The sequence below is a fragment of the Rhinoraja longicauda genome, chromosome 11 (assembly GCF_053455715.1).
Source record: "Rhinoraja longicauda isolate Sanriku21f chromosome 11, sRhiLon1.1, whole genome shotgun sequence".
NCBI classification, from domain to species: Eukaryota; Metazoa; Chordata; class Chondrichthyes; order Rajiformes; family Arhynchobatidae; genus Rhinoraja; species Rhinoraja longicauda.
In genome coordinates, this window is record NC_135963.1 from 26,283,383 (window position 1) to 26,305,782 (window position 22,400).

Sequence of the window (22,400 nt, forward strand, 5' to 3'; positions counted from 1 at the left end):
TCAATTACTTCAATTGAATTTATCTTTAATTACTGGGACAATCTAAATTAGTCAATGTTCTTGAAGTAATTTAGATTGTCCCAGTAATTTCCTTGATACTTCAGTTGGATACTTTATGTTAGGTCAATACTTTTTACTGTTCTCTTTCTGTGATTTTTGATTTGACTGCACAGAATTATTTAACTGCCAATAGCTGTTTGGATGCTAAAAAGTAGCAGACTACTCTCCACTGTAAATGCAATTCAAAAATGTTTGACTGTATCCATTGGCCAAATATTCATTGTCAGTACACTTCTAAATACCTTTGATTTTTCTGTTTTTGACAGGAATTCAGGAAAAAAACCTGTTCTTTGAGAATTATAGTTTTGCATCATTCAGTAAGTGACTAAGAGATTTTAATTTTTTAAAAAGGAAGAACGTTGGAATTCTTTTTAACAAAGGAAGCAATTTACTCTTGTTAAACAATACTTTGAATTACAACAATGGAAGAAAGTAAAAACACAAAGGACGAAGCATACAAATCAGTTCGGCGTGTCCTTGGTGAAGGTAAGGACATGAAAGTTACTGTGCAAAATGATATTGAACAAAAATCTTCCAGAAATCTAACGGAGGGCAGTTCACAAGGTAGCGGCAAAACTGTTTCAAACTGGAATAATAAAAAGTCAAAATGGAATGGAGAACAAATAGAAAGAAAGAACATTGAAAAAATCGCAGATGTGAAATCAGGCAAGGGCAGCAAACAGGACATACCAAATTGTATGACTAGTTCAAGGAATTCAGGGACACGGAGTACGCTTGACCACTGCCAAGGAAGCCGGACATCTGGTATGATGCCATCAGCTGAAAAGATGAAACAGAAGCACGTTAAGTCGCAGCAGCAAACTCTTGGGAAACTTGGAAACTTTCATTGTGGCAGTAGTACAAAGACCGTGAATGAGAATGATTGCTTACCTTTGAAACCAAAGGAAGAGATGAAAATGGAGTGTATGGCACAGGCAAGCAAGCCATCTGCACAATCAAATAATGATAACAATTCTTTGCCTGGGAAATCCAAGTGGGATCTTAAAGAAGTGGAAAAGAAAGCAGATGTGGTTGGTAAGGTTCTGCCATTGTGTTTCACTTAAAAACTATTATTTACTGTAAGGTTATACAATCCATGCACTCTTGAATAATACTTAACTGGCATCTATGATTAATGGTGTCTGATGATGAGGTTTTCTGCCGTTCTTTTGCAAATTGGATGTAATTGAGACTACTGTGTACACAAAAGCTATATAATGTGCAGACGTTTTCCAGAACTGCCCTAGCAACATTAAGATTACCTGAAAATTGCCTAGGTAAGTCTTGCTCATAATAAGCAACAAGCCTATTTCAGCCCACCTTATTAGTCTACCTTCAGTCATGAGAAAGCTGTGTCATAGCTAGGTTAACTGGCAATTATAAATTAGTTTACTTTATTATTGATACATTTACCAAAGTCTCGACCCGAAACATCACTCATTCCTTCTCTCCAGAGATGCTGCCTGTCTCGTTGAGTTACTGCAGCTTTTTGTGTCTATCTTTGGTTTAAAACGAGCATCTGCAGTTCCTTCTTACACAGGTGGATGGTAGGTCACGACCGCTCTCCAGTTGGTGATAGGATGGTGAGACTGGTCCTTGATTATGCTGATGGCCTGCTGAGGCAATATGAAGTATAGATGGAGTCAATGGAAGGGAAGTTGGTTTTCGTGATTGTTGTAGTTCGTGACCTATTAACAGAATAGTCAGACAACCAAAATCGTTTAACCTCTTTATTCTACTCACCCAGGTGGGAGAGAGCCTAGATACCGGAGCGTTTAGAAACGCTCAGGCAGCCAGTGTAGCGTCTCTCTCCGAAAGCTTTCATTTACACACCTTTTATACCCTAAATACATGTGCCAGTATTTTTCCATCGCTGCCTTAAATGGCAAGTTTACAATGCCCTATAAATCTCTATGTGTCTTTCGGGACCTCCGTGTCCGTCGTGTCCATCGTGACCTCTTCTTTCTTGGGAACAAAGGGCAGTCCATATGGCAAGATATTCTTCTTAACACTTCAATGCTTTGAACGCTGGTTGCTGATATCAGCCATAAACCGCGCTTCCATGCTGACAACAGGATGCCCCAGGAATTATCCGAACTGGAGCTTTTACACTCCTGCAATAAAACCTACATAACTGCATTCGTAATGTTAGCCCTTACATTCCCCTCTTTGATTATGCTATAATCACAGTCTTTTAAAGTGGCCGATTGATAAATATTTGGTATATACATGGACCGTATCAATAACAGATTTAACAGAATCACAACAATTAACACGATGATACTGCCATAATGGAGAATCGGCCCCCACAAATATCCTAAACCAAACCAATCCACCCTGAAGCATTAATTCGATCTTGAGCTAAATCTGCCCCTATTTTCCTAGTCAAGTCAAGTCAATTTTATTTGTATAGCACATTTAAAAACAACCCATGTTGACCAAAGTGCTGTACATCAGTTCAGGTACTAAGAACGAACATACAATAGCACACAAACATAACAGCACATACATAAACAGTTCACAGCGCCCCCTCAGAGGGCTCAAACTCTAAACGCTCTTTCTATAACCTCCTTCACATGCCCCGCGATATTGGTGATATTAGAGGATACATCTGGTACAAATGTACAACATTCTGGCCCTATCATAGCACAGGTGCCCCCTTTTTCGGCTAGCAGGAAATCTAGGGCCATACGATTCTGGAGAGCGACAAGACGCAGGGCCATCACTTCAGTTGTTAACTGGCCTATTTGTTCCTGAGTCTCGTACAGTCCATCAGCTGTACAATTTACTAATTGTTCCAGGGCACTAGCTAAGTTTCTAATTTCAGTTCCCGCCCGAGCGGTTCCCCATCTCGGGAATATTATCCACCAAAACCTCTCAAACTCCGATACAGCTCGTTTACAGCGCCACTCTGGATGCTGTAGAGGATGATTTATAATTTGTAAATGTGGGATTATAAAAGCTAGATAACAGCACCCTGTCCAGGTCTCATAAGATCACTGATCATACCGTTGCGAAAGTCCTGATAACCAGACATATGCCCAGCTCCCACATATTACGTAAGTCCCATTAAGAGGTCTTGGGGGAACTGCAGTACTAATATGGGTGCATGTGCCGAATCCCACATTCAGACCAACTTAATTTGGTCTAGATCCCATTCTACAGAAACAGGTTGTATTTATTGGTGTTTCTGGAGAGTCATGAGGAGAATTAACTTGTATCTGGGGCCAATTCTCCTGTGTTTGATTAAGATAGGGTCTCGAGGACCACCCATTAAAATATTGACATCCACAGTCATCTGATTGGTTGTCATAATCCGTACACCAATTATTGGGGCCAGGGCTCTGGGAGTGATTTTAAAAAAACGGGCAGACCTGACTTCAGTCGGAGTGAAGGGACTGGGTAAAAGAGGCATCATGCTTTTACCATGTGTTGGAACCTGGGGCGCACACGCAACAGGCAGACCGTTCCACCTGGGAAGCGTATGTCTGACATAAAGAGAGGAAAAGATTCGTTCGCCAGAGACCCGAGTTTCGTCCTTTTATCTGACTACCGAGGGTCAATATAATCCACAATCCCATCGTAGCCTCATGTTGTCTCGGACCTGAGAATGCAAGGCTGATAAAGATTGGGTTAATAATTTCATATATTCAATTAAACGCTCATCCATGGCGTGCAGTTCATGGAGGTTGATGCACCCCTCTCCCTCCACCCCCCAAGGGGTTCGAAGTGGTTTCCCGTATAATACCTCAGCTGGAGTTAAACCTGCGGTAGAGTGAGGGATTATACGCATAGAGGTTTTCTAAATGTGGTCCTCAGGCATTGAATAAATGAAAAGCAAAATACCCCCTCATACCCCCCTCCTTTAAATATCTTATGTACCCACTGACCCAAGTAAACAGGTTTCAAAGGCTAATTTATCAACTAAGCTAGCACAAAATGGGAAGGGTCCACAATTCCAGCACAATTGTAATCTTCTCAAATATTCAATTCATCCAGTTAAAAAGTAAATGTTGAAATGTGAAGTCAAAGGTACAGAGTCCCAGTTCTTTTAGACCATCTACACTAGTCCAGCAGTCTTGTGCTCAAGTTTCCTTCTTTGTTATATCCCTGTATGAAGGGGTACCTCAATGAGAAATGCTGAATTATTGCATGCACATCCTGAACACGTGGAACAGCCAGAATACTGGAGGTGTGTAGAACAGCTGCTATCAACCGTTTTTGTTCCTGCAAAAACTGGCATTCATAATCCTTGGGTAACAACATCAGCTCTGTCACATGCCGACCTGGTGTTCGAAAGCATCAGCTCACCCTCCGAGCAAATGGATATCGCTCTCAATATTAGGCCGTAAATAAGTCAATAGTAAAGCGTGCACGGGTTAGGATTAAGGAAAGGTGTTATCCATAAAATAGTTCACCATGAAGTTGCTATGCCTGATTAAAAGCTTTGTCAACTTGTAACATGAATTGTAAAATACCTGGACTGAAAGACAAAAACAAAATTCCCGTGTAACCTCCAATTTTTCCAAAGTACAAGGCCAATTTATTTTTTAGTGTGCCATTTGCTCGTTCCACTATACCTGCAGCTTGTGGATGGTGTACGCAGTGGAACTGCTGCCGGATATTTAACTGTTTACACATTTCCTCATTAACTTTGGCTATAAAATAGTCATGTGTGGCTGCGCCTAACGGCTGCGGCTCTCTGGCAGTCTCTGTATTTTTTCCTTTTTTTTTTGGTTTGTGTGGGTGTTGGGATGGTTTTTGTTTCTGTTTTTGGCTGTGTATGTGTGTGGGGTGGGGTGGGGGAAACCTTTCTTTTATTAGGTCTCTTCCCCGGGGCGCAGCTCGGCCGCGGGGCCTTCCATCGCCCGCGGGGCCTTCCATCGCCCGGCGTGGCTCGGCCGCTGGACTTGGCATCACCGGCGCGGCTCGGCCGCGGGACCTAACAGTGCCCGGCGCTGCTCGGCCGCGGGGCCTTCCATCGCCCGGCGCGGCTCGGCCGCTGGACTTAACATCGCCGGCGCGGCTCGGCCGCGGGACGTTTCAGTGCCCGGTGCGGCTCGGCCGCGGGGCCTTCCATCCCCTTGCGGGGGCTGTGCGTGTAGGTCGCCTCGGTAGGGGTCGAGCTGCCTGTCCGTGGGCATGGGGGGAAGAGAGTGGAAGTTTTGTTGCCTTCCATCACAGTGAGGGGGTGTTTGGACTCACTGTGATGGATGTTTGTGTTGGGGTTGTGTGTCCTGTGTACTTTTTTCTTTTTTGTTTGTTGTGTTTTGTGACTGCTGTAATTTTGTTCGGTATTTGTACCGAATGACAATAAAGTTTATTATCATTAAAATGGGGTCCATTGTCCAAAGTGCTCAATGTACACAGTAGTCCAAACCTCGGCACTATTTCTTTCATCATACAGTGGGTGTTATTCGGATTTAACTGCGTTTGATTCTGCATTACCCTTTCCAGTTCTTTTTCTACCTCTTCATTCTGTCTCCAAGTCATTACATCAGATAACCATCCTGAAAATTGTGTTTCTTGTAATCCTTTATCCCAAGCATTTCGTAGTTTTATTCCTTCTCCCATCAATCCTCCTACTGTCTGTATCTTATTTTGTAGGGTCTCTATATCGAAGGAATTTAACATTCCTATTGCAGTTCCAACATCTCCATTGTAATGTCAGCAACGTTACATTCACTCTGCTTCCTGGATTCATATTCTATCCTGACGGTCAAATTTAACACATTTGGGAATCTAACCATTGGGGTACAAGTTGTATACATTCGCCTTAAATGTCCTACATTGGATTCTTCCTGGGTAGTCTCTCGTACTGACCAAATTATTACTAGGGGGTGCCTTCCTTCTATCTGAGTAGCATTGGTACACGCCAACCAATCATCTTTCTTAAGAATATAAGTGCTGCTACTTGCCCCCCAGCCGTTCCAGCCCTTTCTGCACCATTCCCTTAACGCAGTTTGATTACTCAACCATGCGGTTCAATTTCCTCTTTCACAAGTCACGCTTACATTCCATTTAGTGGTCAAATTGACCTTCCCTTGGTTATGTGTAATAACCATTAACTGTCCTTTTGCTGCATACCCTCCGCACCCCTCAGGGCATTGTACTTCATACTTCCCTACTGCGCGTGCTGTGTTGGCTGGACATGTAAAGCTCTCCTGCGTTCTACCTCAAGAGTACCTTCTCCAGTCTATTCTTCCCCTCATCTCTTCTCATAGGGACGACTGATGTAACCCTCGCGTTCGTCTAGACCGACCCTGATATGGCTGCTGCTTCTTACATGGAAAACTAAATTCATCTGTCAGGCATTAGAAATTAAACTGGCACAAAGCATGTCCGCAGGGTACAACCCAAAAGGCTTGCTCTCTCAATTGTTTAGCTCTGGTCTTATTAAACCATCCTGAGTAGGGTCCTATTCTTTCTGCCTTCCAGGGTATTGTGCCATTGCCTCCTCTGCATATCATCTGATCGTCTTTACATAAATGTCATGAAGGAAATACAGATTGACCACAATCCCATATAGATCTTGAGTGCACTTCCCCTAATAGCGGGAGTAACAAGCAAAATGAACATTATTTTACAATGCTAAGCATTATATAGTTTGAAATTTCAGACTGAATGTCAAAGTCCTATCGAGACCTTCGGCTGCAATTCATCAGCTAAATACACCAACAATAACTAAGCAATACTTATAACTATGGCAATTCAATAAAATCAATTTGTAAACCCCAATGAATTTTGGGGTAATGCCATGTAGCATTTATTACATCCAACATTCCCCTCTTACCAGCATAGGTAAGAGAGTGCACATAATGCAACAAAACAGGTAAAACCGCATTAGGGACACAAACTTTGCCAGAGGCAGTAACCCAAAGCGAGTCAGATTCGCGAGATGAACACCCATCCTGGCTCCACTGGTGTCTCTCAGCCTCGGGGGCATCCCCCTGAAGCTGGCAGAGTTCCGAAACACTGGGCATAGCGGTAGTTGCAGAAAACCGCTGTTGTTCACCTGAAGAAACTAAAATGACAGAGGTCAGGGCCTCTGTGCGTGCCAATGTGTGAGCCAATGCATTCAGAAAAGAAATGGGATCCTTGGCAGATGTATGCAAATTACATTTATTAACAGCCAAGGTTTTCGGGAGAGTCAAAGCCGCCAGTAGATTTCGGACAAACAGGGCATTTTTAATAGGAGTGCCTGCTGTAGTCAAAAAGCCCCTGTGCTGCCACAGGTTACCAAAATCATGTGCAACCCCAACAGCATATCGTGAGTCGGTGTAAATATTAGCACGTTGGTCTATGTAAAGGTGGCAGGCCCGCGTGAGGGCAAATAATTCAACCTGCTGGGCAGAATGAGGTGTACTGAAAAAGGCGAGGGTAGGCAGTATCCTCAATCTCTAGCGCCGATCGTGCGGATTCTTGTTCGTGGCGCAACTTAACCTTTTCACTAACGGTTGTCTGGGACCTATCCATGTTTCCTGATGCTGCCTCATAATCGGGGGGGGGTAGTCCCGAATATCCTGGCGGGGAGGGTAAGACCGGCACAGGCACCACTGCAGCCGGTGGCTCTGCCTGTGAGGCTGTGGGGATCGGACACGTCCAGGGTTCCTCGTCACCCTCGGACTCCTGATTACCTAGTAAAGCCGCTATAGACTCCAGTGGTTCGGATTCTGACTTTTGTTGTTGTTGGGTGGGATATATCCCTTTGGTACCGGTTTTAAATTCACCTCGAGCTCGGGTAGCACGGTCAAGTCTTAGATCATACACCTTACATTCCGCTTGCAAAATATTGCATGTTTTCGGTATTCCCAACCTATCACACACTGATATCCCTCTACTACTTGCATTTTCCCTCCAACTTCGCTCCCTTGACTCCTGATGGCACTTCTGCACCCCCTCTTTCCATTCTTTAATCCTCTTTTTCCATTTCTTCACCGCTTCGCGCTCCCACATTAATTGTTCCGCCGCTCTTGTATCCATAGCCTGTCCCATTCCTGGCCTGACAACCAATCACTATATCACGTTATGAAATTACTCTTAAATTTACCCAGACAACAGACTCGTGCGATAAAGACTCTTACCTTAATATCCAAAAAACACATGTGTTGGCGGGGCACCGCCATCACTCTTATCCAAAGTCCGTCTCACATGTCTGATTGCCAATTATCCGAAATTATGTCACAATAAATTTTACCAAACGATCAATTTCACCCAGACCAAAACAATGTCAACAAGAGTGACTGCCCCTTACCTTCCTAATACGTATCCTTATCCTTATCCTTTTCCTTATCGGTTCGTCTGTGAATCTCAGTTGAACACGGAATCAACCCCAAACAAGGGACTTCAGTGTCTCGAACAACGGTCGAGAAGTGCACTCTGTCCCCTGTGGACGTGTTTCAGTCACCACTGCCTCTTAGTCGTTCGTGGTTGACGGTGCCAAAGAGATCCTACCGACTACGCCAAATGTTGTAGTTCATGACCTATTAACAGAATAGTCAGACAACCAAAATCGTTCAACCTCTTTATTCTACTCACCCAGGTAGGAGAGAGCCTAGATACCGGAGCGTTCAGAAACGCTCAGGCAGCCAATGTAGTGTCTCTCTCCGAAAGCTTACATTTACACACCTTTTATACCCTAAATACATGTGCCAGTATTTTTCCATCGCTGCCTTATATGGCAAGTTTACAATGCCCTATAAATCTCAATGTGTCTTTCGGTACCTCCGTGTCCGTCGTGTACATCGTGACCTTTCTTGGGAACAAAGAGCAGTCCATATGGCAAGATGTTCTTCTTAACACTTCAAAGCTTTGATCGTTGGTTGCTGATATCAGAGGATACGATCAGCCATAAACCGCGCTTCCATGCTGACAACAGTATGCCCCAGGAATAATCCGAGCTGGAGCTTTTACACTCCTGCAATAAAACCTACATAGCTGCATTCGTAATGTTAGCCCTTACATGATGGTCTGGGCTACGTCCACAACTCTCAGCAATTTCTTACGGGCTTGGGAACTGTTCCCAAACTTCTGTTCCCAAACCATGCTGTGATGCATCCCGATAAAATGCTTTCTACGGTGCATTCGTAGAAGTTGGTGAGGGTTGTTGGTGACATGCCAAATTTCGTAAGCCTGAGGACGTAGAAGCATTGGTGTGCTTTCTTGGCCATTGCTTTGATATGGCTGGTCGAGGACAAATTGCTGGTGATATTTATTCCAAAGAACTTGAAGTTTCCAAACATCTCTACTTCAGCTCCGTCAATGTATACCGGGATATGTGTACCGCTTCGCTTCCTGAAGTCGATCACAATTTCCCTTGTCTTGCTCATGTTCAGGGAAAGGTTGTTGACTTGGCACTAGGTTACGAAGTTATCATTATTTGAAACTTTCCATTCAATGTATTTTAATCACAAGAGTTGGCATTTGAGAGGGAATAAGTTGCAACAGGGATATCAGGGGAAAATAGGACTGATGGGATTGCTCATGTTGAGAACTGGTAGAAACCAGATGCGCAGAATGACCTTCTATGTCATAAGTAAGTAAAATAACCTCTCTTTGCTTTGACATCCTTAAGTGTGCTGCCTGAAACTGAAAACAAAATTTCAGCTGGCACCTAACCAGTGATACATAAAGGTTAAACATGGCTTTTGTACGCTCTTCCTCAATTTACAGTACCAGGGATCCAATATAATTGATTAACATTCTTCCGAGATGTGTCTAAGAAGGAACTGTAGATGCTGATTTAAATCAAAGATAGACACAAAAAGCTGGAGTAACTTAGCGGGACAGGCAGCATCTCTGGAGAAAAGGAATGGGTGATGTTTTGGGTTGAGACCCTTCTTCAGACTGATTAGGGATAAGGGAAACAAGAGATATAGACGGTGAGGTGGAGAGATATAAAGAACAATAAATGAAAGAAATACAAAAAAGCAACGATGATAAAGGAAACAGGCCATTGTAAGCTGTTTGTAGGGTGAAAATGAGAAGCTAGAGTGATTTGGGTGGGGGAGGGATAGAGAGGGAATGCTGGGGCGACCTGAACTGAGAGAAATCAATATTCATACCGCTGGGCTGTAAGCTGCCCAAGGGAAATATAAGATGCTCTTCCTCCAATTTTCGTTTAACCTCACTCTGACAATGGAGGAGATCGAAGTCAGAAAGGTCTGTGTAGGAATGGGAAGGAGAATTAAAGTGCCCAGCAACCAGGAGATCAGGTTGGTTCATGCGGGCTGATCGAAGGTGTTCCGCAAAACGATCGCTCGGTCTGCATTTGGTCTCGCCTATGTATAAGGGTCCACATCTTAAACAACGGATACAGTAGATGAGGTTGGAGGAGGTGCAAGTGAACCTCTACCTAACCAGAAAGGACTGTCGGGGTCCGTGGACAGAGTCTAGGGAGAAGGTATAGTGACAGGTGTTGCATCTTCTGCGGTTGCAGGGGAAGGTACCGGGGAGGGGGTGGTTTGGGTGGGAAGGGATGAGTTAATCAGAGAGTTGCGGAGGAAACAGTCTCGGCAGAAGGCGGAAAGGGATGGAGATGGGAAAATGGCCCTGGTGAGACCACATCTGGAGTATTGTGTACAGTTTTGGTCTCCTAATTTGAGGAAGGACGTCCTTGCTATTGAGGCAGTGTAGCGTACGTTCACGAGGTTAATCCCTGGGATGGAGGTGTACCATCTGAAATATTTAGGGAAGTTGTTATTTCTGTGGGGAGGTTGGCCAATGTATGTCATTTCTGCATTGATTTCGTTGTCAACACCCTTGGTGGTTCTGCTGATATTTTTTTTGTTATTTGCAGGAAACCCATGACTTGAAATGTGACAAATAAGGTTATTGTGTAACAGTGTGAGATTCAGGGTTAGTTCTGTTTGGAAGATTTCATTTCACCAGCTATTTGCTTCTTTGTGTCTTTCAGACTCTCTCTTAAGAGCAACCTTTCTATACTAGAATAAAACTTCTCAACTTTTCACACAAACAACATTGTACTTTTACAGAGACAACGAAGTGCAGATGCTAGTTTACACAAAATGACACAAAGTGCTGGAATAACTAACTCAGTGGGTCAGGCAGCATCTCTGGAAAACATGGATACGTGATGTTACGAGGCGAGACACTTCAGAGTGATTGAGGGGGTGGGGGAGAGAGCTGGAAGGGGCGAGGCAGGACAAAGTGTGGCAGATAATAGGGGAACATAGACAAGAGAGGGGGGGGGGGGCTTGATAGGCAGATGGTTGGAACAAAGGCCAGAGATAAAAGCAGAAAGTGTGAGAGTATTGAAATGTTGAGAATTGTGAAGCCAGAGGAGGGAATGTCGGAGGAGGGGGAGGAGAGAAATAGGTGTGTGTCTAGGTGTGGCACAGGGGAGTGTATTGGGGCAGGGGAGAGAAAGGAGTGGTGTAGGGAGAAAGGGGGGGGGGGTGTAGGGAGAAGGGGGGGTAGTTAGCTGGAAGAGAGGCGAGGGAGGACAAAGCGTGGCAGGTGGACACAGGCGAGGAGGGGTTTTGATAGGCAGATGGTTGGAACAAAACGCAGAGATAAAAGCAAAAGTTGTGATATAGGATTGGAGAGTTTTCTTGTGCTGCAGTCTCACGAATCAAAACCACTGCTGAGAGCCTATACCAATGGGCCAAAACATCTTCCAGTTCCAGAGGTGCACGGTGAAAGTTGACTGCTCAATGATCATGCCTGTCAAAACTTTTCAGTAAATACGCAACTGCATTTCAAATATACTATTTGAAATTTGTATTATTACAGGCAGGATTGCTGCTGCAAATGCAAACAAAGCACATCTATTGGAGAAGGATAATCCAGAGAGCACGCCAGTGATTGATGAGTCTAAAATGACAGCAGAACAACAGCTTGGATTGAAACAAGCAGAGGAAAGATTGGAGAGAGATTATATTTTTCGCATGGAAAAAGTAGGACAAGATTGATTTTGCTCTGACATAACAATCAATCTACAATGGTGTTAAAGTTTAATTTAAATCTAATAATAAATACATGTTAAATTTTGGACAAGTATACATTTTTGGAGAGACAGTTTTAAAATTGAATATTTGGTCTCATTTGTAACAGTGAGATATTCAGTTTACTATTTTTAATATAAGTACCCCTCCCAATCATTCCTAGTTTGGCGGAAAGTTTCCGCTTTCTTATTTCATTTCCGCCATTCCGATTTCGCCTCACATTTTTCCGCAAAACAGTCGATAATTGCAATTTGTCAATTCGGATTCCGCGGGAAATCCCCCCGCCTTGGAAGTCTCCCCGAAAATGTGGCACCTTGGCTGGGCCGGGGCTCTGGAACTCCAGCCCAGCTGGAGCCAGCACATCTATCCCCATAGCCGACTTCCTTGGCCGGCTGGATAAACCAGCAAAGCTCTGGAACCAAGAGTGCCAAAAATTCAGTGATGGAACTGTAATGAGTAAATATTAAATTGAAGTGCAAGATTACATAACTATACTAGACTAAGTGGACCAGTTGGGCACAAACCTCTCCTGCATTGGTGCAGCACCCTCCTCCCCCTGCCCCGTCCCCCTGTCTCTTCCCCTCCCCCCCCCTCCATCCCACTCAACCCCCCTTATTCTCCCTCCTCCCCCATCTCTCCACTCCCCCTCCCTCCCTAGGAGATAGATTTAAACTTTAAAATGTGAATAACTTTAAAAATATAACACCAATTTCAATGAAACTTCTTCCATTAGCACCAAAGAGACGACGGTGAGTAAGTTGGGTCTAAAATTGTCACGCTATCGTGTACCGTTTTGACTGTAGTTCAGGAACAAACAAACAAACAAGAGGTTTAGTATATAGATTAATTAATTAAGACGGGGTTAAAATATAAAACACAGCAGAAAAGCCAATTACCACTTCTTTGGGCTAATAATCAATTAATATGCGAATTTACTTCGACAATACCTCCGTATGCTTAGTCGAGTCGCATATATCAACTCTTTCTTCATAACTTAGTCATACATTTTATGACCATTGTTCTTTTATTCAATACCAAGAGAATTGGGATGTGTAAGGAAAAAGCAAAATAGAAAAAACAAAACAAAACACTTTTTGCAACACAAAAATTATCTCTGTTCAATAACCTTTCTATAAATAGCTGAATATACTCATGATAGGCCTGACATTTTATACATGTAGTCAAAGAACTACAGATTGTTGGAAATAATAGTCGTTTTTCACACATGAATGTAGCGCAACACGTGTGCGCATTTGGAGTGTATGCTTTTTTTTGCTGAAAAGTTGCATTATGCGCCATATGAATTTTAATGAAAAATTCTGAATTTTGGACATCAAAATTATGAATTTGTAAAATCAAATGTTGGGAGGTCTGTATAGGTATTAACATTCTGTTCTTGCTAATCAACTGTCAAAACATTTATGGAAAAAGTCAGGGAGGGTAAAAAATTAAAAGATTTGTACTTTTTCTGATTACGATTGGTTGTGCAGGACATTTGTTGAGAACGTTAATGAATTGAAGATAAGGTGAGGTGCCCTCAGCAAATTGGCTGTTGATTAGCAATGTCAAATTATTTGTTAAGCTATTTTAAAAAAAGAGAAAATTAACCATATTAACTTTTTCCAATTAAGAATAGGATAATTTTTCCAGAAAAGTATAGTATGGGTAGGATTGTTACGTGTAAATTGTATGCATGAAATCAATCCCAATCACTAATTGCAGTACGGCCATTTCGTTTTATTATTGACAGGGAAACAATTGACAGGGAAACATCTTCACTCTGCCTGACAAAAGTCCTGTCACCAAATACAGTCTTTATCATTTGAAAATATTGTTAGTTGTTACTGAGCTATTTTTGTTTATATTTTATTTCATAGCGTTCACCAGAATATCCTTCCTGTCAGTACCTATGCAAACTCTGCCTAGTTCACATTGAAAATATCCAGGGAGCTCATAAACATATAAAGGAAAAACGACATAAGAAAAATATTACTGTAAGTGCTTTATATGTTGAACATTTGTAGTTTACTTTGAAATGCTAATTTGTTTGGAAGTTGTAATTTGTTTTAAGTACTTTTCTAAAATAAATTAATCTTTTACGTTCTCTGTCAACATGTTATTTCTGTCGTGTTAATCTATTTTGGAATTTAAAAAAATTCTGACCTCTGGCTACAGGAAAAACAAGAAGAGAATGAACTTCGTAACATAAAACCACCAACACATGATCATTTGGCTGCTTTGACATCTGCTGTGTTACAGGCTGCACAGCAAGAAGGAATTTCTGATGAGGATTATCGAATCCGGAAAAATATTGTGAATGAAATGGAGAAAATTATTCAGCACCATTTGCCAGGTGATTCACTAACTAATCACAAATAGAAGAAAGGAAAATTGTCCATTTTTCACACATGCACATTGTTAAATTTGAATGTACAAAACTCTGATTTGTACTGCATGTATAAGTTTGCTTCATGGATTAAATAAGGACATCCAAGAAATGGAGAATTTAGAAGTTGATAGTGGTTTTGCTAACTGTAGAAAGCAGAGTTGTCAGGGCAACAGCACTCAGACTTGAAAAAAAAATGGGATTATACTTTGCAAGCTAAAGTGAATTCAAGTGAATTTAAGGGAGAAGAAATTCACAAGAAAAGACTTATTACAAGGAGAATCATGAAAACTTCAGTTTCAGGACTGGATGAATGCTTGAGGAAGCAGCGGATGCAACCAATCAACTAGGTGGGGTTAAATTTATAGCTAGTTAAATTATAGGGAATTTGTACACTAATTGGCAATAAGTTGAAGTAAGCCAAAAAATCATTTATCTTTTTAGAAAGGAAAATTTAGAGAAATTGCAAAGTAGTGCTTACTACATAGGACCACAAGGATCAGTCACTGGAGGATTGGCTTTCTTGTAAACAAAATGAATAAAAGTTATTATTGGTCATAAATTTTGCAAGTGTCTTCCATTTACACACCAGAATTCTGCAAACATCGAAGGATCGTACTACAAGCATAGAAGGATCATCAATGCTCCAGAATGTTCACGAAAAACTCAAAATCAGATGAGCTAAATTTGCTATTTGTTTTTCCTTTTTGTTTTACAGTTTGCTCACTAAGGTTGTATGGTTCATGTCTTACAAGATTTGCTTTCAAAACTAGTGACATCAATATTGATGTAAAATTCCCCTGTCATGTAAGTGATGGTAAATGTATGCAAAATATTTTTCAGTGCTTCAAAATGATCATTTAATTAATATATTCATCATGCACAATATTAATTTTAACCAGTGTTGTGGACTACAGAATTGTACTTCCTTGGTTTTAGTCCTACTACACTCATTTAAAATGAAAAAATGTTCTAGAAGGTTCCTTTTTTTTGGTTCATCTGCCATAAATCATAAAAGTTACAAAACAGCAGACTCTTTCATGAAACCTTTTCATTCTAAAGTTTTTATATGTACTTTAGACGTATTTTAATTATATCTTTGTACTTGCCAGAAAAAAAGATATGTTCTCTAAAGTTCTTTTATACCATTCATAGTAAATGGCACTTGAATATCTCAATTTTTTATGGGGGGAAAATGAGGCATTTTGTAATCTTGCTTATCAAACAGACATGGAAGTAAAGGGCAAGTGTGAAATTAATCTAGTCACGGGATTTTTGTGTAAGAATCTGAAAACCTAAGAAATCTGTGTTTTGATTCGGATCCAATTCTTATGCATCTTAGGAAATCAATGGTAATATTTATTTCATAATCCACAGTCTAATCATCATTTGGAAATAATTTGTAATCTGATAGTGTAAGATTTTGAACTGTTCTGTGATTTATAATAATGGCTGTGAATTAAGCATTTCAATATTTTGCAATATAGAGGTTTATAAAAATGCTGCATGATCCTTTCATTTTGTTCATTATGAAAATTAAGTTTTGTTTGTGGTTGTTTCTTTTTCAGTTAAATCAGCCAGATGTTTTGATACAAGTCCTGGACATAATTAAAAACAGTTGTAAGTTCTCTGACTTCCTTTGATTTAAATACTTTTGATTTAAAAACTTCTGATTTTAAAATTTAGTGAGCACTATCAACAGCAAATCCCTTTATTTTAGGATTGGAAATCTCCTATCCATGTATCAACTCCATGTGGTCTCTTACCCACAACGCTGTGGAATTTAATTTTTAGCAATCAAACAAAATCCCAGTGTCAGTAGCGTTACGTATGAAACCATAAATTCTCTTAAAAAACTAAAGTGGGTTAGGATCGAGAATCTCCTATCTGTGTATCAACTCCATGTGGCCTCTAAGCCACAGCAATGTGTTTAACTCTCAAGTGTCACATGGAGGTTTAGGAGCAATTAGGAAATTAAAAGAAAAAAACACTTAACATGTTCTTAAGTTTTTAACAACTCAAATAATTAACAAAAAACATAAATACTTATAAATGTTTTGCAGCATTTATTTAAAAAATATCTTAATTTACATTGGAGAAGAGGAGAATGAGTAAATTGCTGTTTTTGGATTGTTAGAAGATCATTTAATATAGAAGAGAAACAATTGCTTCTTTTGAAACAGAACCATTGGACAACGTTTGTGCTTCAAATAAAGTAAATTGAAACAAATCTGTAGAAATAACATTTTGATGCTAATTTTGTCAATATGGAAACTGGAAGCCTGACACCTGAAACAGATACTCCTCTCGAAGCTCTGTAATGGGAAGAGACTGAGGAAAGGATACATGGATATGTTTAAAGCTCCTTGATGAAATACAACTTTCTCATGACCCCTTGAAATTTCTGGCACTTGGCCAGTCAAAGTTGAGAGGGAGTTCATAAGTTATAGGAGTAGAATTTGGCCATTCGGCCCATCGAGTCTACTCCGCCATTCAATCATGACTGATCTCTGCCTCCTAATCCCATTTTCCTGCTTTCTCCCCATAACCCGTGACACTCAAGAATTTGTTGACCTCTGCCTTAAAAGTATCCACTGACAGCCTCCACAGCCCTCTGAGTTCCACAGATTAACTACCCTCTGACTAAAGAAGTTCCTCCTCACCTCCTTTCTAAAAGATCGCCATTTAATTCTAAGGCTATGACCTCTGGTCCTGCAGTCTCCTACCAGTGGAAACATCCTTTCCACATCCACTCTATCTAAGCCTTTCATTATTTTGCAAGTTTCAGTGAGGTCCCTCTTTAACCTTCTAAACACCAGTGAGTAGAGGCCCAGTGCTGTCAAGCGCTCATCATATGCTAACCCACTCATTCCTGGAATTATTCTTGTAAACCTCCTCTGGACCCTTTCCAGAGCCAGCACACCCTTCCTCAGATACGGGGCCCAAATTTGCTCACAGTACTCCAAATGTTGCCTGAGCAGCGCCTTCTAGAGCCTCCGCATTGCATCTCTGCTTTTGTATTCCAATCTTGATATAAGAGCATTTGGATGGTTTGGAGGATCTGAAGAGTACAGAGACCCTGCACAAGTGGCAGAGGGAGTGGACCACCTAACAATTACCAGCACGCCTGCCTAGTCTGTCACCATCTACCCTTTCTAGGTTCTTTTCAAGTCCTTGAGTCCATATTGTGGAAAATAAGTCCACATTGGTCTCATTTGATACCTCTGAATCTATGAAAATAAAGAGCCATCCTCAATCCCAAGGAGCTACCAAAAAGAAAGAATTTAGGAAATGTCAGTTGTAACTCTATTTTGCTTGAGAAATTGATGATTGGATAGATGTTGACCAAAATTCTTAGAGACCAATATATAAAGATTGATAGACATATTTAGAAGTTACGCCAAAATCTATATATGCATTCAAGAGAGAGTTAGATATAGCTCTTGGGGCTAACAGAATCAAGGGATATGGGGAGAAAGCAGGTACGGGGCACTGATTTTGGATGATCAGCCATATCGTATTGGCTCAAATGGCCTACTCCTGCACTTATTTTCTATGTTTAATACAAATAACAGGATGGTAGATGGCAATTAAGAGGGGGTGCAAACTTATTTTTATGGCTTGTCATTATTTTTTTAATTGAATTATGTTGTATTGAGATTTTATTAAGTTAAAGTTGATTTTAAACATTTAGTACAATATCTACTTTAAATATTACACATATCAGCAATGACAATGACAATGAAAGAATATAAACTTATTTATAGGTAATTTAATTCAGACTGATTTTTCTTTCCGTTGTCCTTAACCTGCATTGTAACTTTACCTTCCAGCTTTCTATTCAGATGTCGAGTCTGATTTCCATGCCAAAGTTCCAATTATATGCTGCAGGGATATAAAAAGGTTTGTGTTAACCACTGTTATAGTCAGGCATTAATTATACAGCTTCTTTATGTCTGCAAACATTTCTTGCTTGTGATCTTGAATATATAGAAGGTACAACATGAGAAATTACGCAATACAGTTTGACTTTAGGGGGATGGTATAAAAAGAACGCAGAATGTCATAGGAATCATGTTCCACTAACCATTCCAATAAAGGGTTTTCGGCTAAAACAATCACTTTTCTTTCTTTTCCTTCTGCCTCCTGTTGAGATGCATTGTTCATTTCCTACATTTTCTTTTGTTTTCATTACAGATTTTCTATATTTTATAAAATTTGCAGGATATCCCCCACTTCACATAATTTCACATGGATTCTCTTCATGCAATGAATATCTCATTTGCAGCTGCACGTTGTTTTGTTTGAAATTATAATTAATGTTATAGACTACCTCTCATCTGTCTCTGAAAGTCAGTGGTCATTGTTTACATGTATGGAAATGTCATGAAATGGTCTGAACGTGGTTGAGAAGAGATTATATCTTCCTATACAGTAAACCCTCGTTATAATGTACCATACGGGGAGGGGAGGGGGGGGGTTGTAATAATGTCCGTTATTCCCTATTGTCCTTTATAACCGAGTAAAACATCATTGTATGTAGTTGTAACAAAGAACTGCAGATGATCGTTAATACACAAAAGGACACAAATACACAAAGAGTAACTCAGCAAGTCAGGCAGCATCGCTGGAGAACATGGATAGGTGATGTCGGGACCCATCTTCAGACTGATTCAATCTGCTGAATTACTCCAGCACTTTGTGTTATCTCACTTTAAAACTATGTGCAGTGCCGCTGGTTTGCACCAGCGAACCCTTCTTCACCAGTTCACACAGCTGTTGATGCATCTCACGCTGTAGCCCTTGGGGACACTGCTTTCTTCAGGCCACTGCCAGCGACAAGATGCCCTCAGTCTTTGTGGGCTCCCTCCCCTCTCACCGGTGGCCATTTCCAAAGTGGAATATGTCAGCGACCCCAGGGAGAAGGAGGAGGAAGAGGTGGTGGTGGAGGGGAGGGTGGGGGAAGGAGGGGCCGAGTGGACAGAGCGACGGGAGAGGTAGGAGGCGACAACGATCGAGCAGACAAATCGAAGGAAGAAGTGGTAGAAGGATGATGCACCATATGAGTCAGGCAGACCCCTCTGCTCTAAGCAGCTGGGGAGATGGTGTGAGTTAGAGCTCGCCCACTATAACCAAAATCCGTTATAAAGGGATCCGTTAAAACAAGGGTTTACTGTATATTTATATAGATTAAAACTTAATGTGATGGATTTTCCTCCACTTCACCAGCTTTAATGCTGGGATTCACTTGGATATCCTCGCAGAAGTCCCGGCTGAGGGCTTCCGAACTCTCAGACTGGGAACTATCCACTGAATCTCTGCTGGGTTAAACCTGGCACAAGCAGAGCACTACTTGGAGTTATCAACTGCTGCAAAAAATGTTTACTTTTAGTTGGATTGAATGATTTTGATTGTTTGAATGTTTTTTAAGTTTAAAAAATGTATTGTAAATTTTAAAAAAGACACAAAGTGCAGCTGTAACTCAGCGGGTCAGGCAGCATCTCTTGAGAACATGGAAAGGCAACACTTAGGGTTGGGACCCTTCTTCAGTCCTGACCTGAAATGTCACCTATCCATGGGGTTTCTACAGAGATGCTGCCTGACCCGCTGAGTTATAGCAGTACTTTGTGTCTTTTTTTGTAAACCAGCATCAGCAGTTCCTTGTGTCCATATTATACATCTAATTTTTTTACAATACCTTTCATTTTTAATGGAAACTTCCAACGTGAATGTCACAGATGTATAAAAAGACAATCATGTGATGCCTTTGACATCCAGGGCACTGGGAACATAGTTTCACTAGCTGTCATTTAAAAAAAAAATCTATCCTAAGTGATTTTAAATGCATGTGAATATCACAAGCATTCAAAATAACTCTGGTCAGCGAGACTAAAAGTGGGACCTCTCCTCTCCTCACCCTCGCTCCCATCCAATATCAATCTTTGTAGAAGGACAGTATAGCTCCAGTTTCCTGGACATTTATTTTTGAATTAATACTGCAAAAGGTGTTTAACTAATTGTGAATCAAAATACTGTTGGTAAGAATTGCAGCAGCCAAAATTTGCAGAGTATTCCAACATCCCAACGTTGACTATACTTCAAACTTTTTCCAATGGTACCACTTTGAGACCACCTGCAGTCCTCGCTAACCTACATTGAATGCTTCTTCACAGGAATGTCATTCAGAGAATAGATTATAATAGTCCATGCCTAGCCACCTCCATATTATTACTATAACCAATTTACTAACAAGCCATTTTACCTTTCCAAATTCTCCACTGTTCAAAAATATCACCTGAAAAAATGGACAATTGCATTAAAAAAGTGTTTATTTTTTAATATATAGTACCTGTAGTAAGTGTTTACAGACTGTGTTCTCTTCAATTGCAGTGGACTAATTTGTAAAGTTAGTGCAGGAAATGATGTGGCCTGTCTTACTACAAATCTGTTGGCAGCACTGGTAAAACTGGAACCTCGACTGATCCCACTGATTTTGGCATTTCGATGTTGGGCAAGAGTGAGTATTTTCATTTTGCATTAACTATTTTGATCTAAATCTCAATCAACATGAGCAACTTGATCATTCTTTTAACAGTTATGCGTTATATTCCAAAAATGTTGGAGTGCTAACTGAATCATACTGAAGGATTTCACATTTGAAAGTATTTATTATTAAAAGTTAAGAGTTACAGGGGTGTTTAATCAGCAAACAGTTGAAGCTAAATTCTTCATTCTAGAATTAGTTGCTTAAAATGAAGAAAGAAAAAAGTTGTAATGAATACTATTGAATTCCAATCACATTGATGTTATGGTCATGAAGAGCACTACTTCCTCAGGTGAATAAGGAAATTTGGCATGTCTCCATCCAGTGGCTCTTATAATTTTTATAGATGCAATGTAGAAAGCATCCTATCCGGATGTATGTCAGATTGGTTTAGCAGCTGCTTTGCCCAGGTCTGCAAGAAATTGTAGTTCAATCCATCACACGAACCAGGCTCCCCCCTCCCCCAGAACTCCATCTGCTCTTTATGCTGCCTCTGTTCAGCAGCCAACATAAGCTTCCCTGTCATTCTCTCTTCTCCCCTTCCCCATCAGGCAAAAGGTACAAAATAGATGTTCCCTTTGTTTTCTGATTCATAATGCCAGTTTCAGGAGAAGGAAGGTGGAGATGGGAGATCAAGTGATTTCTATAAATGTTCTACAAATAAGCATAACCTCGATCTCCCAGCTTACTGCATTGCGGCCTTTGCACTTTTTTAAAAATCTGCACTTTCTCTAGAGCTGTAACACTATAAGCTGTAGCAATACATTCATCACTCTGGTTATTTTTCTCTTGAGACTAATTGTTGTACTTGTATGTGGATTGATTGTACTTGTGTATAGCATGATTTGACTGGATAGCATGCAAAACAAAGTTTTTCACTGATTCTTGGTACACATAATTCAGTCCCTTGAGGAGTTGAGGAATTGTAAAGGTAAGAATACATTAATTGGAGCTATCTACAGACCCCCAAATAGTAGCCCGGATGTCGGGTGTAAGTTGCAGCAAGAGTTAAAACTGGCATGTAACAGCTAATGCCACTGGTGATGGGGGATTTCAATATGCAGATATGGGAAAAACAGGTTGGTTCTGGACTCCAAGAAAGAGATGGATTCTTAGAGCAGCTTGTACTGAAGCCTACCAGAGAAAAGGCAATTCTGGATTTAGTGTTGTCCATTGAACCAGATTTGATAAGAGAACTCAAGGTAAAGGAACTGCTTGAAGGTAGTGATCATAATATGATTAGTTTTAATCTGCAATTTGAGAGGGAGAAGGTTAAATCGGAAGTGTCAGTGTTGCAGTTGAACAAAGGGGACTATGAAGGCATGAGAGAGGAGCTAGCCAAGGTCGACTGGAAAGGGATCCTAGCAGGAATGACGGTGGAACAACAATGACGGGAATTTCTGGGCATAATCCGGAAGACGCAGGATCATTTCATTCCAAAGAG

At 40.9% G+C, this 22,400-nt stretch overlaps 1 protein-coding gene across 5 annotated transcripts in view; it reads left to right on the top strand.

Moving 5' to 3' along the window:
• Positions 1–22,400, top strand: part of LOC144598396 (terminal uridylyltransferase 4-like) — a 78,359-nt gene that overhangs the window by 14,697 nt on the left and 41,262 nt on the right. For 4 of the 5 annotated variants that reach the window (XM_078408524.1, XM_078408523.1, XM_078408527.1 and 1 more), the window contains 8 exons: positions 327–1,095; positions 11,815–11,978; positions 13,904–14,020; positions 14,202–14,379; positions 15,131–15,219; positions 15,981–16,032; positions 18,246–18,315; positions 20,803–20,929. In XM_078408524.1, the coding sequence (XP_078264650.1) occupies positions 483–1,095; positions 11,815–11,978; positions 13,904–14,020; positions 14,202–14,379; positions 15,131–15,219; positions 15,981–16,032; positions 18,246–18,315; positions 20,803–20,929 (1,410 nt within the window). In that variant the 5' untranslated portion in view covers positions 327–482. The remainder of the gene's footprint in view (positions 1–326; positions 1,096–11,814; positions 11,979–13,903; positions 14,021–14,201; positions 14,380–15,130; positions 15,220–15,980; positions 16,033–18,245; positions 18,316–20,802; positions 20,930–22,400) is intronic. The other variant, XM_078408528.1, reaches the window with a different exon arrangement.